This window comes from Heterodontus francisci, chromosome 11 (genome assembly GCF_036365525.1).
Source record: "Heterodontus francisci isolate sHetFra1 chromosome 11, sHetFra1.hap1, whole genome shotgun sequence".
Lineage (NCBI taxonomy): Eukaryota > Metazoa > Chordata > Chondrichthyes > Heterodontiformes > Heterodontidae > Heterodontus > Heterodontus francisci.
In genome coordinates this window covers 29817967-29833826 of record NC_090381.1, presented here as the reverse complement: position 1 = coordinate 29833826, position 15860 = coordinate 29817967, and the positions used below count along the sequence as shown (strand labels likewise).

Sequence of the window (15860 nt, the reverse complement as noted above, 5' to 3'; positions counted from 1 at the left end):
CTTGACGACCTCCCTTTCTGCAGCTGTGATACTATCCCTGATTAGCAATGCTACTCCCCCACCTCTTTTACCTCCCTCCCTATTCCTTTTGAAACATCTAAACCCCAGAACATCCAACATCCATTCCTACCCCTGTGATATCCACGTCTCCGTAATGGCCACAACATCGTAGCTCCAAGTACTGATCCATGCTCTAAGTTCATCACCCTTATTCCTGACACTTCTTGCGTTAAAATAGACACACTTCAACCCATCATACTGATTTTGACACAGCGATGAAGGAGGACGGTGATATAGTTCCAAGTCAGGATGGTGTGTGATGTCCCCATGCGTCTGCTGCCCTTGTCCTTCTAGATGGTAGAGGTCATGGATTTGGGAGGTGTTGAAGGAGCCTTATCGAGTTGCTGCAGTGCATTTTGTAGATGGTACACACTGCAGCCACAGCACACTGGTGGTGGAGGGATTGAATGTTTAAGATGGTGGATGGGGTGCCTGTCAAGTGGACTGCTTTGAACCAGATGGTGTTGAGCTTCTTGGGTGTTAGAGCTGCACTTATGCAGGTAAGTGGAGAGTATACACTCATACCCCTGACATGTACTTTGTTGATAGTGGACAGGCTTTAGGGAGTCAGGAGATGAGTTACTCGCTGCAGAATTCCCAGCCTCTGACCAGCTCTTGCAGAAAAAGTATCTATATGACTGTTCCAGTTAAGTTTCTGGACAATGGTGACCCCCAAGGTGATGGTGGGGGATTCAACGATGATTACGCAATTGAATGTCAAGGCGAGGTGGTTGGGCTCCCTTTTGTTGGAGATGGTTGTTGCCTGGCATTTATGTGGCACGTATGTTACTTGCCACTAATCAGCTCCAGCTGGGATATGGTCCAGATCTTGCTGCATGTGAACAAGTGGTACTGAACACAGTGCAATCATCCCCACTTCTGACCTTATCATGAAGGGAAGGTCATCGATGAAGTAGCTAAAGATGGCTGGGCCTAGGAAACTACCCTGAGGAACTACTGCAGTGATGTCTTCGGGCTGAGATGTTTGATCTTCAACAACCACAACCATCTTCCTTTGTGCTAGGTATGACACCAATAGTGGAGAGTTACCACCACCCCCCCATTGACGACAATTTTGCTGGGGCTCCTTGATGCCACAATCAGTCAAATGCTGCCTTGATGTCAAGGGCAGTCACTCTCACCTCACCTCTGGAATTTCTCTCTTTTGTCCATAGAAACATAGAAAATAGGAGTAGGCCATTCGGCCCTTTGGGCCTCCTCTGCCATTCAAAAAAGATCATGGCTGACCGTCTAATTCAGTACCCTGTTCCCGCTTTCTCCCCACATCCCTTGATTCCTTTGGCATTAATATATCTATCTCCTTCCTGAATATATTTAATGACTTGGCCTCCACTGCCTTCTGTGGTAGAGAATTCCACAGGTTTACCACCCTCTGAGTGAAGAAATTTCTCATCACGGTTCTAAATGGCATACCCCGTATCCTGAGACTGTGACCCCTGGTTCTGGACGCCCCAGCCATCGGAAACATCCTCCCTGCATCTTGCCTGTCTAGTCCTGTTAGAATTTTATAGGTTTCTATGAGATCCTCCCTCAATCTTCTAAACTCTAGTGACTATAGGCCTAGTTGACCCATGTTCGGACCAAGGCTGTAATGAAGCCAGGAGCTGAGCGGAACCCAAACGGAGCGTCGGTGAGCAGGTTGTTGCTGAGCGTGTGTCACTTGATAGCACTTTTGATGACACCTTCAATCACTTTGCTGATGATTGAGAGTTGACAGATGGGGCGGTAATTGGCCAGATTTGATTTGTCCTGCTTTTTGTGGACAGGGTAGCACTGTTAGAACAGCTTGGCTAGAGGTGCAGCTACTTCTGGACTACAGGTCTTCAGGACTACAGCCGGGATGTTGCTGAGACCCATAGCCTCTGCCACATCCAGCACACTCAGCTATTTCTTCATATCATGTAGAGTGGATAAAATTGGCTGAAGACTGGCATCAGTGATTGTGGAGACCTCAGGAGAAGAATGAGATGGATCATCCACTCAGCAGTTCTGACTGAAGTTGGTTGCAGCTTTTCTTTTGCACTCATTTGCTGGGCTCCCCTATCATTGAGGATTGGGATGTTGATGAAGCCTCCTCCTCTTAATTTTTCAATTGTCTACCATGACTGGAAGTGGCAGGATTGCTGAGTTTGATCTGATCTGTTGATTGTGGAATCGTTTAGCTCTGTCTATCACATGCTGCTACTGCTGTTTGGTATGTTTCATCAGCCTTGGGTATGCCTGGTGCTGCTCCTTAAATGCTGTCCTGCTCTCTTCATTGAACCAGGGTTGGTCCCCTGGCTTGATGGCAATGATAGAGTGGGGGATATGCCAGACCATGAGGTTACACATTGTGGCTGAATACAATTCTGCTGCTGCTGATGTCCCATAACACCTCATGGATGCCTAGTTTTGAGCTGTTAGATTGGTCCTGAATCTATGCCATTGAGCATGGTGGTAGTGCCACACAACACAATGGAGGGTATCCTCATTGTGAAAACAAGACTTTGTCCCCAGAAGGACTGTGTGGTGGTCACTCCTACCAATACTGCCATGGGCAGATGCAGGTAGATTGATGAAGATGAGATCAAGCAGGTTTTTCCCTCTTGTTGGCTCTCTCAACACCTGCCGTTGGCCCAGTCTGGCAGATATTCCTTCAGGAATCGACCAGCTGGTTCAGTAGAAGTGCTGCCAAGCTACTTGTTGATGCAAATTGAAGTCCTGCACCCAGAGTACATTCTGTGCCCTCGCCATCCTCAGTGCTTCTTCCAAATCGTATTCAACATGGAGCAGCACTGATTCATCTGCTGAGGGAGGGCAGTAGGTGGTAATCAGCAGGAGGTTTCTTTACCCACGCTTAACCTTATGCTATGAGACTTCATGGAGTCCGGAGTCAATGTTGAGCACTCCCAGGGCCAACCCTCCTGACAACTGTGCCGCCACCTCTGGTGGGTCCATCCTACCAGTAGGACAGGACTTACCGAGGGACGTGGCAATGGAGCACTCTGGGACATTGACTGTAAGGCATAACTCTGTATGACTATGTCACGCAGTTTGGCACATGTCCCCAGATACGAGTGGGAAGGAATTTGCAGGGTTGACTGGGTGGATATGCTTCTGTAATATCCAAATCTGATGCCAAGGTCAAAGTGCAGTGGTCTGTGCGGTTTTATTCTTATTGCACTTCTTTGTAGCAGTTTGATATAATCAAGTGGATTTCTCCGCCATTTCAGAAAGCAATTAAGAGCATTATTGCAAGTCTGGAGTTACATATAGGCCAGACCAGGTAAGGACAGGAGGTTTCCTTCCCTAAAGGGTATTAATGAACCAGCTGAGTTTTTAATGACAACCCAATAACTTCATAGTCACGATTACTAATAAAAGCTTTTTCTTGCAGATTGTATTTAATTTTTTCCTTTTTAAGCTAAATATAAATTTACAAATTGCCAATGGTGGGACTTAAACTCATGTCTTGGATTATCAGTCTCAGCCTCGAGATTACTAAACCAGTAACATAACCACTGCACTACATACCCAATGTAAACTGATATGTAACACCCAGTCCCTGTCTTTCCATTGAGCTGTGACTGTATAATGAGTAACTGACATTTGTAATGCCCAGACTCTGTTTTCATGTTACGGCCAGGAACAGCAATCCACCAACAACTACAGTAGAAAATTTCCAAACTAAACTGCATGCCGCCAGAGGCAAGTGTTTCGTTGATACTGCATTCTGGGGAGGTGTTGTTCCAGGCAACCAGGTGAACCTTTAAAAAATAATTAATCCTTCACTATTAACTAACTAAATAAATAAACAGATTATCAAATTGACTAGTTTGGGCTGTCTATGGGGTGTGACGAGGTATAGCATAGGGTCAGAGCAGGGCAGATCCTGGCTTGAATTGTAATGTTTCAATTTTCTGCCAATGAGTGCGTTGAGAAGCTCAGTAACTAAGCATGTCATGGAGCACAGAAATAAAGTGGGAAAGATAAATTTCCAAGCACCAAAATTGCAAGACATTTCTGCCACTGTGAGGATCTCACAACAGATTTGCAGATCTCACACACCAATGTGGAGCACAGCACACCAGATGTGCATCATTCCCAATCTTCCAGCTGTTCAAAAGTGGACACACTAATCTCTGTGCTCATTTCACTGATCAGCAGTCCTGTTGAGTGTGACTCTGAGCAGGGGTTGAGGGTGAGGGGGAAGAGGGACTGCGTATGAGGGATAGTGGGTTTAAATCTCATGGTTTCAGGGCCTTAGTGTCCAATTCATATTTCAAGAATTTCCCAGGGTCTCTGGTCCAAAAGCAGACTGATGTTTTAATGCTGAAAGACGAAACAGGAATTATTCAAAAGTAAAGTTTAAACTGATGGCCAAGCCTGACAGCAGCTTGATAACTGGAGAAGATACTGCTGTACAGTGTTAACCTCTCTGCTTTATTCCTAGTCTGCACTGCGCCCCATGATTGAGGCTGGAGTCCCGGGGTTCAAGTGCTTCCTCATTCACAGTGGAGTGAATGAATTCCCTCATGTTACTGAAGTAGATCTGCGGTCAGCCCTGGCTCAACTGCAGGGTACAGGCCGGGTGTTACTGGTAAATACGCAATCTCTATCTCATTCTGTCTACATCTCTCTCATTCTATCATAAAAGTTAAATATACACACAACCCTATCTCAACTCAACAATAAAGGTCAAGGTTCAAGTGTTCTGTTTGTGACAACACTGTGGATTGGGCTGATTTGGAACTAATTGCAAAAATACACAGAGCAAAGAGACTTCAGAAATAGACAAATCTTGTACTAAAGGTACAGGGTCTACACAGAGCGAGCTTTCCAGACAGACAAGCACAGGACTGAAGCGCAGAGTCCAATATACTGGGGATCCTCTGAATAGACAAACCCAATGTGAAGTAAAGATCTACACACAGGAATCCCTTGGACAGAATGAGGCAGTGCTGAAGCTCAGTCCTACATGCAATGAGCTCTCTGGATAGACATACCCAGTGCTGAAATACAGAGCTAGACCTTCTGTGAATTCAGAGGTCCACCAAGCTTTGGGTTACATTCTCAGTACTGTTGGTTGAATACAGTAGCCAGGATTTTTTGCTTGTGCTTCCACCAGCCTGTAATTTCTGCTCACTCACTAGAACATCACAGACTTTAGGGCACAGAAGTGTGACCAGTAAAAGCTCCCAGCTTGTACTCTCCGAGCCTGATCTGAGCTTGTTTCAGACAGCACTCATACCTCTGGGTCAGAAGCTTGTGGCTGGAGCTCCAGGAGTTTGAACATATGACCTAGACTTGCATTCCAATGCAGTACTGAGTGCTGAGGCTCTGTCCTTTGGATGAGCTATTAAGGCTGGGTTTGCCTGCCTATTCCAATGCTTGCCCTGGTCAACTTTCTTCTCTCAACCAACATCATCAAGAGCCGATTAACTAGTGCTGTTTTTGGAAAAATACAATGCTTAAACTGACTGCCAGATTTGCCTACCTAACTAGTCACTGTGCTTCAAAGTGATTATTTGTAAGAAACACTTCCAACTGGTGGTAAAGCCCAGACACACCCCTGTACTTTATTGCCCCTGATTATAGGAAATAACCAGCACTTTATTCAATGCAAAATGAGATTCAGCTCCTAAATTTAAACCTGGGTATTCTAGAGGGGGCATGCTCATTAGACAATCTCGCAACGATATTACACCAGTGCTGTACCAGATCTGGGAGTGTTTGATGGGACTGTGTAGAGGGAGTTTTACTCTGTATCCAACCCATTTAAAAAATTTTTTTGCTGTATCGGCCCTGGAAGTGTTTGATGGGCAGTGTAGAGGGAGCTTTACTCTGTTTATAATCTGCGTTGTACCTGACTGGACCAACACTGGGGACAACAAACTGGAAAGTATTCCAAGTGGTGACATTGCTCATCATGATAAACATGTAATAGCTAACTTAATATGTATTGCTTCATCAGTTCCATGCAGAGACAGAGCTGGAGCATGTGACCCCTCTACTAAACAGTAAGTATAAGAGATGAAGGAGCAATGGAGAATAATCATGTAACTATACCATGTAAATATTAGATTCCAATAGTGGTCCGTTTTGAACTTGTACTATTTTAAGAGGGATATCTCCACTCAGTTACCTGTGAGAATAATATCTGTAGATGCCAGCATGGCCGAGTGGGAGCAACCTTCACCCGAGTCAGATGGTTGTGATTTCAACTTCAAATCGAGACTGGAATACACAATCAAGGCTGACAATTTAGTACTGTACTGAGGAAGTGCAACCCTGCCAGAAGTCCCAATTTCAGATAAGATGTTGGGAGAGACCCTGTCTGTCCTCTGAAGTGGACTATTTTAATAAGAGCAGGGGAGTTCTATCCGTGTCCTGCCCAACGTTTACCCCTCACCCAACATGGGCCATGTACAAATACACACCAACGCGGGCCGTGTACAACTTTTACAGTTACCAACCATGTACCGTGTTCATGATCAAGAGACATATACAACCTTCACTATCACAGACTTAGCCTAAATACCTAAAGGTTGCTGAGTGAGAGGAGTAATTACGTCAGGGACTTTGGGAAAGGCAAAGCTTAGAAACTTCAAGAATACTCATCCTGTTTTTGCAATCATCCAATCATGCATAGCTGTATCCTACTGACACTCCCATGATCCATCAAACATTTTTACCATGAAATATTTCATTATAAATTGGAAAATTACTCAGGTGATAAGTATTAATTCCTGATTTAAGCCTTTCATAAACTGAGTGTGTTGTTAATGTCTGATGCCAGTTTCCCTCTCCCTGTTTCTGCTTCTACCACTGCAAAGTCCTTGTTAGTCACTACCTCTCTGTCAGTGCCTTTTTCTCCATGTCTCAGTTCTCTTTGCTTCTCTGCCTCTGACTCCCTCCATGCCTTTGCCATTTTCTCTCCCATGTCTCTGGCTCACTCCATGATCTGCTTCTATCTCCCTTCTTGTGCCTGTTTTTTTCTTTCCCCATGTCACTGTCCCTTTCCCGATGTCACTGTCTCTCTCTCCTTCCTTATATTACTGCCACTCTCCCTATGTTGCTGCCTCACTGTATATGTATCTGTGTCTGTCTCCCTGTATTTCTGTCTCTCTCTTTCATTGTGTCACGTGACTCTGTCCCTCGGTTCCTAGACCCCTGTGATTACACAACATTCCTGGCAACCCGACCAGATGAGATGGAGGTGGAAGCCATTCGAACAGTTATTAAACTTTGTCTCCAATACAGGTAAGGAATTAATTCAACTGCACAGAAAGCCCAATCACAGCATAGGCTGCCCTGAAAGATGACCCTCTAAAATACTCATTAACATACACATAGCATTAAACCTAGTGTTCAGGATGCTCTTAGGGGCATAGTGTTTTCTGACCAATAAATTTTTTCTGGTGTTTGCATTAAATAATTTTTTCAACAGCAAATGAGTGAATAATGCGGGGAGGCGGCGGCGTAGTGGTATGGTCACTGGACTAGTAAACCAGACGACCGGGCTAATGCTCTGGGGACATGGGTTCGAATCCCACCACGACAGATGGTGAAATTTGAATTCAATCAATAAATCTGGAATTAGAAAGCTAGTTTAATGATGACCATGAAACCACTGTCGATTGTTGTGAAAACCCATCTGGTTCACGAATGTCCTTTAGGGAAGGAAATCAGCCATCATTATCTGGTCTGGCCTACATGTGACTCCAGACCCACAGCAATGTGGCTGACTCTTAAATGCCCTCTGAAATGGCCGAGCAAGCCACTCAGTTGTACCAAACTGCTATGAAGTCTAAGAAAAAGAATGAAACTGGAACGGACGACCCGGCATTAACTTAGGCACTGGTAACGACAACAGCAAACCCAGCCCCGTCAACCCTACAAAGTCCTCCCTACTAACATCTGGGGACTTGTGCCAAAATTGGGAGAGCTGTCCCACAAGCAACAGCCTGACAGTCATACTCACGGAATCATAACTTACAGCCAATGTCCCAGACACCACCTTCATCATTCCTGGGTATGTCCTGTCCCACTGGCAGGACAGACCGACCAGATGTGGCAGCAGAGTGGAATACAGTCAGGAGGGAGTTGCCCTGGGAGCCCTTAACATTGAATCCAGACCCGATGAAGTCTCATGGCATCAGGTCAAACATGGGCAAGGGAACTTCCTGCCGATTACCAACACTGACAAATCAGTGCTTCTCCATGTTGAAGACCAATTGGAAGAAGCACCGAGGGTGGCAAGGGCACAGAATGTACTCTGGGTAGGCCACTTCAATGTCTATCACCAAGAGTGGCTCGGTAGCACCACTACTGACTGAGCCCTAAAGGACATAGCTGCTAGACTGGGTATGCGGCAGGTGGTGAGGGAACCAAGAGGGAAAAACCTACTTGACCTTGTCCTCACCATCTACCTGTCACAGACTTGTCTGTCCATGACAGTATTGGTAGGAGTGACCACCGCACAGTCCTTGTGGAGCTGAAGTCCCGTCTTCACATTGAGGATACGCTCCATCATGTTGTGTGGTACTACTACCGTGCTAAATGGGATAGATTTCGAACAGATCTAGCAACTCAAAACTGAGCATCCATGAGGCACTGTGGGCCATCAGCAGCAGCAGAATTGTATTTAACCACAATCTGTAACCTCATGGCCTGGCATATTCCCCCACTCTGCCATTACCATAAAGCTGGGGGACCAACCTGGTTCAATGAAGAGTGCAAGAGGGCAAGCCAGGAGCAGCACCAGGCGTCCCTAGAAATGAGGTGTCAGCCTGGTGAAGCTACAACACAGGACTACTTGCACACCAAACAGCAGAAGCAGCATGCGATAGATAGGGCTAAGCAATGCCACAACCAATGGATCAGATCTAACCTCTGCAGTCCTGTCACATCCAGTCATGAATGGTGATGGACAATTAAACAATTAACAGGAGGAGGAGGCGCCACAAATATCCCCATCCTCAACGATAGTGGAACCCAGCACATCAATGCAAAAGACAAGGCTGAAGCATTTGCAAAAATCTTCAGCCAGAAGTGCTGAGTGGATGATCCATCTCGGCCTCCTCCCGAGTCCCCAGCATCACAGATGCCAAACTTCAACCAAACTAATTCACTCTACGCGATATCAAGAAACGACTGAAGGCACTGGATACTGCAAAGACGATGGGTCCTGACAACATTCCGGCAACAATAATGATGACTTGTGCTCCAGAACCAGCCGCGCCCCTAGCCAAGCTGTTCCAGTACAGTTACAACACAGGCATCTATCCAGCAGTGTGGAAAATTGCCCAGATATGTCCTGTCCACAAAAAGCAGGACAAATCCAACTTGGCCATTTACCGCCCTATCAGTCTACTCTCGATCATCAGCAAAGTGATGGAAGGTGTCATCAACAGTGCCATCAAGCGGCACTTGCTCAGCATTAACCTGCTCACTGAAGCTCAGTTTGGGTTCTGCCAGGGCCACTCAGTTCCTGACCTCATTACAGCTTTGGTCCAAACATGGACAAAAGATCTGAACTCAAGAGGTGAGGTGAAAGTGATTCCCCTAGACGTCAAGTCAGCATTTGACCCGAGTATGGCATTAAGGATCCCCAACAAAACTGGAGTCAATGGGAATCAGGGGGAAAACTGTCGCTGGTTGGAGTCATACCTAGCATGGAGAAAGATAGTTGCAGTTGTTGGAGGTCAATCATCTCAGTCCCAGGACATCACTGCAGGAGTTCTTCAGGTTAGTGTCCTAGGCCCAACCATCTTCAGCTGCTTCATCAATAACCTTGTCTCCATCATAAGGTCAGAAGTGGGGATGTTCGCTGATGATTGCACAACGTTCAGCACCATTCGCGACTCCTCAGATACTGAAGCAGTCTGTGTCCAGATGCAGCAAGACCTGGACAACATCCAGGCTTGGGAAGATAAGTAGCAGGGAAGATTTGTGCCACACAAGTGCCAGGCAATGACCATCTCAAACAAGAGAGAATCTAACCATCCACCCTTGGCATTCAATGGCATTACCATCACTGAATCCCCCACTAATAACATCCTAGGGGTTACTATTGACCAGAAACTGAACTGGATCAGCCACATAAATACTGCGGCTACAACAGCAGGTCAGAGGCTAGGAATTCTGCAGCGTGTGACATCGCCTGTCTCCCCAAAGCCTGTCCACCATCCACAAGGCACAAGTAAGGAGTGTGATGGAATACTCTCCACTTGCCTGAATAGTTGCAGCTCCAACAACACTCAAGAAGCTCGACACCATCCAGGACAAAGCAGCCTGCTTGATTGGCACCTCATCTACTACCTTTAAAATTTACTCCCTCCACCACCGACATACAGTGGCAGCAGTGTGTACCATCTACAAGATGCACTGCAGCAACTCAGCAAGGATCCTTCGACAGCACCTTCCAAACCCACTACCTCTACCACCTAGAAGGCCAAGGGCAGCAAATGCATGTGAACACCACCACCTGAAAGTTCCCCTCCAAGCCACACACCATTCTAACTTGGAACTATATTGCCATTCCTTCCATGTCGCTGGGTCAAAATCATGGAACTCCCTTCCTAACAGCACAGTTGGTATATCTATACCACATGGATTGAAGCAGTTCAAGGCGGCAGCTCACCACCACCTTCTTGAGGACAATATATGCTGGCCTAACCAGCGACACCCACATCTCACCAACGAATGGAAAAAGGACAACTTGAGTGGGGAAAGTGAGTATTAACGTAACTGGAAAAGAGGTAGATGGCATAAAGGAAACTGGAATGGGGGTAGTGGCAAAAAGGGAGTTGTAGAGGGTATAAAGGCAACTGGAGGGTGCTGTTGTGTCCTTATCAAGATGATATTGTATGGTATGTTTTCATATTAAGGAGGAGGAGGATTAAAAGGAACTAAAACTTTCTCCCCAATTTCTGTGCCAAGACCACAACTGGTTGAGCTCATTCTCAATTGGTGGGAAATTTAGACCAAGTTATAGCTGCAGTTTAACAATCTGCATCAATCCAAAAAAAGGTCCAGGGAGTGTTAACTTCACACTCCATGTCTCCTGCCTGTGAAAGTCTCCCAAACAGCAGCAGAATCTGGGTCATCCATCTTATACAGAAAGTTAAAACTCAGAGGACCAAAATTTGCTGAGCTATGGAATCTCAATACTACTTCTCCAATTCATTGGCATACTGACTGGGTTTCAATAGAGAGACAGTCCTGACTGCACCATCCCTGGGCTGCAATGGAATCTATGCTGAGCACAGCTTTCCAAACCACTGCCATTGCTCATTTCTCTGTGAAAGAGGGAGGCACCCTCCATTCTGTTCCAATGCATCTCATGACCCAGAGCCCTAGAAGTTAGCGTTGGATCACAAGTTTCCAAAAGATCACAGAGCTTATTTGGTTCATCAGTGGATGGATAGTCCAGTTGTTTTTAAGAAGTCAAACTTGCTTTCTGCTATTCTCTGTCCCAGAGTACACTGCCATATTGTCCATCTTTCCACTGCGGAAGCTCTACCCATCATAAATGAAGCTCGCAAAGCAGGTGCTCCGCTGACTGTTGAGACCACTCACCATTATCTCTCGCTGGCTGCTGAAGACATACCAAATGGTGCCACACACTATAAGTGCTGCCCTCCGATTAGGACAAGAAACAATCAGGTATGGATTCTGCATTTTATTTTTATTTTTTTTTAGATTTAGATATACAGCATTGAAACAGGCCCTTCAGCCCACCAAGTCTGTGCCGACCATTAACCACTCATTTATACTAATCCTACACTAATCCCATATTCCTACCACATCCGCACCTGTCCCTATATTCCCCTACCACCTACCTATACTAGGGGCAATTTATAATGGCCAATTTACCTATCAACCTGCAAGTCTTTTGGCTGTGGGAGGAAACTGGAGTACCCAGAGGAAACCCACGCAGACACAGGGAGAAGTTGCAAACTCCACACAGGTAGTACCCGGAATTGAACCCGGGTCGCTGGAGCTGTGAGGCTGCAGTGCTAACCACTGCGCCACTGTGCTGCCCTTATTAATTAGTCCAATTTTAAATTAATTTTAGAATGAAGATGATGGAGGGGGAATGATTGGTGGGGTGTGGGCAAGAAGGGTTTGATCTCCTTTGGATGGATGATATCATGAACCTGGTGACCTGGTGGTCTGCAGATCGATGCAACCGTGTGCCTGTCAAGATGCGGCATTGATGATTCCTTCGGACTGTGCGTGCTAACGGGGGGAGGTTACTCAGGGGATTGGATAGATGCAATATTTACTACTGTCACTGGACATAACCAAAACACCCAGCTCTCAAGACCAAAAGCATTGCCCTTCTGTGCTGCAATACCCGATTCCCACCAATAGGGACTGCTGCAATGATTCCCACCAATAGGGAGCGATAGTACTGAGGGGAGGGAGTTACCAGCACCATGTTGTCCCCTAGTTGCTGCAGTCAGGTACTGCAGGGGTAGGCCCCCCTCCTCCTCCATCTCAGATACCAGTTGCACTGATTTTCTTTAGCCTCAAGTCCATACTAAGTCCTAAATTTGATCAAATGCCTCCACCCTCACCATGCAGGGAAACTAACTAATGCCTTTTTTTTGGTTTCATGGTCACCATTAGACTAGTTTTTAATTCCCACATTAACTGAATTCAAATTTCACCATCTGCCGTGGTGGGATTCAAACCCATGTCCCCAGAGCAGTAGCCTGGGTGTCGGGGTTACTAGTCCAGTGGCATTATCACTATGCCACCACCTCCCCCTGGTGCTACCAGTTCTTTAGGGACAGGTTTCTACAACTCCCACCCATCGCCCCCATCAACTCCTGAACAGGCCCATTCTGTGACCTTGCCTTGCTTCGGACGCGAGGTCACTGGACGTTGATGTCGGTGGGGTGGGGGGGGGAGGGGGGTGCGGTATCACCTTCTGCCCTGGGTGGATAGGTGCAGTCCTGCAGGCACTAGATGCCCCTTTAGTCCTTTGGACATCTGGCCATCCTTCCAGCATCACTCAGCTATTTGACCTGGGGCAGCATTGCAACCCAGTCTAAAGTGTTCTCTCCTTGCCCTGCACTTTTCCAGCAAAGGTCACAAAAGACTGATTCAGGCAAGGCCTGAATTTCTTCACTGATTTTCTTCACTCACGAGCCCCAGGTGTGGTGGCTGGGAGTGTGGTTGACATTGCGGGGTGTGATGATGATTTCCGACTGCTGGATACCCCCACTCCGACTCCTGCTCAGCTGGGCTGACTCAGAACATGCCCCCTCCTGCTCCAAATCTGGGTGGTGAATTCAGTTACCCAAGCAACCTTGGCAAAAATATTAACAGAAAAGGATCAAACTGGCTAAAGCAAAAACCCAAGAGATGAGAGAGCCACACTAACTAAACACAGGAAAGCATGTAATGCAAATACATTCAGGGAGGGGGGCAAAGCATCATGAAAAACAACTCAAAGGGGAAAATCGTTCCATATGGACTTTGTTGAATTACAGATGGTAATCTATTATTATGGTTTCGATTTCTTGTTACACTGTTTGCTATGCTGTTTCCAGAGCCTCAGCGCCTCTCGTGTTTCTCAAATATCGGGGCACAGCCTGTGATGTTTTGCTTTGACTTCCTTCATTACCTCGTCTGCCACTGCTCCTGTTGGGGTGTCCTCACCCTCAGTGTTAGCTTGTCTGATTTGTGAAAATGCAAAGACTGGATCCACCCAGACCTGTCCTCCCATCTGGTAAACCACCTCTCAGATGTTGAGAGGCTGTTTCCCCTGGCTGTAAAGTCTAGACTTCAGGATAAGGCGTCGGCCATTTCAGATTGAGATGAAGAGAAATTTCTTCACTCGAAGGGTTACAAATCTTTGGAATTCTCCACCATAGAGGGCTATAGATGCTCAGTCAATGAGTATATTCAAGACTGATATCAACAGATCTTTAGGCACCAAGGGAATCAAGGGATATGGATCAGGCGGGAAAACAGAGTTGAGATAGAAGATCAGACATGATCTTATTCAATGGCGGAGCAAGCTCGAGGGGCCATATGGCCTACTCCTGCTCTTATTTCTTAAGTTCCTACAATCTGCAGGATTTGAAAACCCAAGCTTGCCTTCACATGATGTTTACTGATACTGGAACTGAGAGTCAGGACAGTGGAACTGATGAAAGAAAGGGCTTATTGAGAAACAAATGATAACAAGATTACTGAACAGAAATAGCCCAATAGAGCACTGTCCAAAATACCAACTTTTCATTTTTCATGTCTTGTTTGCCTACATAACAGTAGTCACTACACTCTAAAAACAATTTATTGTCAACCACCTTGAGTTTTATTGATGGAATAAGTCACTAGATAAAGTTATTATGTTGCTCATGCATAGTCATAGTCTACATTGGCCTAGAAACTGATTGTGATGCTCGTAACTGTCCCATACAGGAACAGCTGTGGTCTGCACTGAAAGCTGGAAAGATAGACATGGTGGTTTCAGATCATTCGCCATGCACTGCAGACCTCAAACTGCTACAATCTGGAGACTTCCTCAAAGCATGGGGAGGGATTTCATCCCTGCAATTTGGTGAGTCAGATCTGTGTCAGCCAAATTCAAACAGTTAACTCATGCACTCAGCATATAGACAGTACTGTCACTAAAGCGACTGAGCAATGTCAGCTTGGCTCAGTTGGTAGCACTTTCACCCCTGTGGCAGATAGTTGTGGGTTCAAGCTCCACTCCAGGGACTTGAGCACATAATCTAGCACAAAGAGAATGCTGCGTTGCCAAGTCGCTGAGACTTTATAGAGTCTCTCTCTGCCTGTCCAAACAGATGAAAAAGATCTCATGGCACTATTTGAAGGGTTGGGGACGTCTCCCTGGTGTCCTGTCCAACATCTATCCTTCAACCAACACCAAAACAGATTAACTGGTCCTTTAGCTCATTGCTGTGTGTGGGATCTTGTTGTATATGTATCCATGCTTGGCAATATAACAGTGACTACACTCTATAAGTAATTCATTGGCTGTGAAGAACTTTGGCACATGCTGGGGATGTGAAAGGTGCTTTACCAACGCAAGTTCTTCCTAACATATACACTATGTACTGTTAACACGAAGACCATGTACTGCCAACAGAATGCACGGTTAGCATACAGACTGTCAATACAAACACATGCCAATGACACAAAGGCCATGTACTCTTTCCACAGAGACCATGTTCATACACCTTAATGGCCATATCCCAGTTCTTTAGTTAAACTAATGTAGAACCTACTTAGCTGGGACTAAAAAAAGTGTAAGAGGGCAGTTTATCCTTCATTTCTGCTCAGGAGCCATTTTTCACTGTCAGTCCTTGGCAGTGGTAAGCTGTTAGGCATCCACACAGCAGAAATTGTGCTGGCAGTTAGGGCCTGAAGAGCAGGCATTTCCTACCATCCAGGTATTGAGGTAGCCACTGGCTGTTATCACTCTCCCTCTATAACGTCATTCTCTTTTAAAAGGTCTTCCTCTGTTCTGGACCTCTGCACGAAAGTACGGATTCACTCTGCAGGACATAGTGAACCTGATGTGTAAAAACACAGCCAAGTTGTGTGGGATTGAAAACAGGAAAGGGTCTCTCGTCGCTGGTAAGGATGCTGATCTTGTGATATGGGATCCTGACAAAGAGTTTGAGGTAGGTTACCAACACGTTATCACCTTCACTTTGAGAATGTTTCCATGTCTGACTATAACCTCGGTAATTGAATATTGTTGTTTGCAGGTGAGCGAGACCTTAATTCACCACAAAAACAAAGTAAGT

The 15860-nt window shown here is 45.9% G+C and overlaps 1 protein-coding gene across 5 annotated transcripts in view; it reads left to right on the top strand.

Moving 5' to 3' along the window:
* zgc:103559 (Allantoinase, mitochondrial) overlaps positions 1–15860 on the top strand; it is a 45812-nt gene that overhangs the window by 27358 nt on the left and 2594 nt on the right. For 3 of the 5 annotated variants that reach the window (XM_068041890.1, XM_068041893.1, XM_068041895.1), the window contains 8 exons: positions 3683–3821; positions 4514–4660; positions 6035–6080; positions 7230–7323; positions 11544–11730; positions 14506–14644; positions 15562–15734; positions 15822–15854. In XM_068041890.1, coding sequence (XP_067897991.1) covers positions 3683–3821; positions 4514–4660; positions 6035–6080; positions 7230–7323; positions 11544–11730; positions 14506–14644; positions 15562–15734; positions 15822–15854 — 958 coding nt within the window. The remainder of the gene's footprint in view (positions 1–3682; positions 3822–4513; positions 4661–6034; positions 6081–7229; positions 7324–11543; positions 11731–14505; positions 14645–15561; positions 15735–15821; positions 15855–15860) is intronic. The other 2 variants (XM_068041892.1, XM_068041891.1) reach the window with 2 other exon arrangements.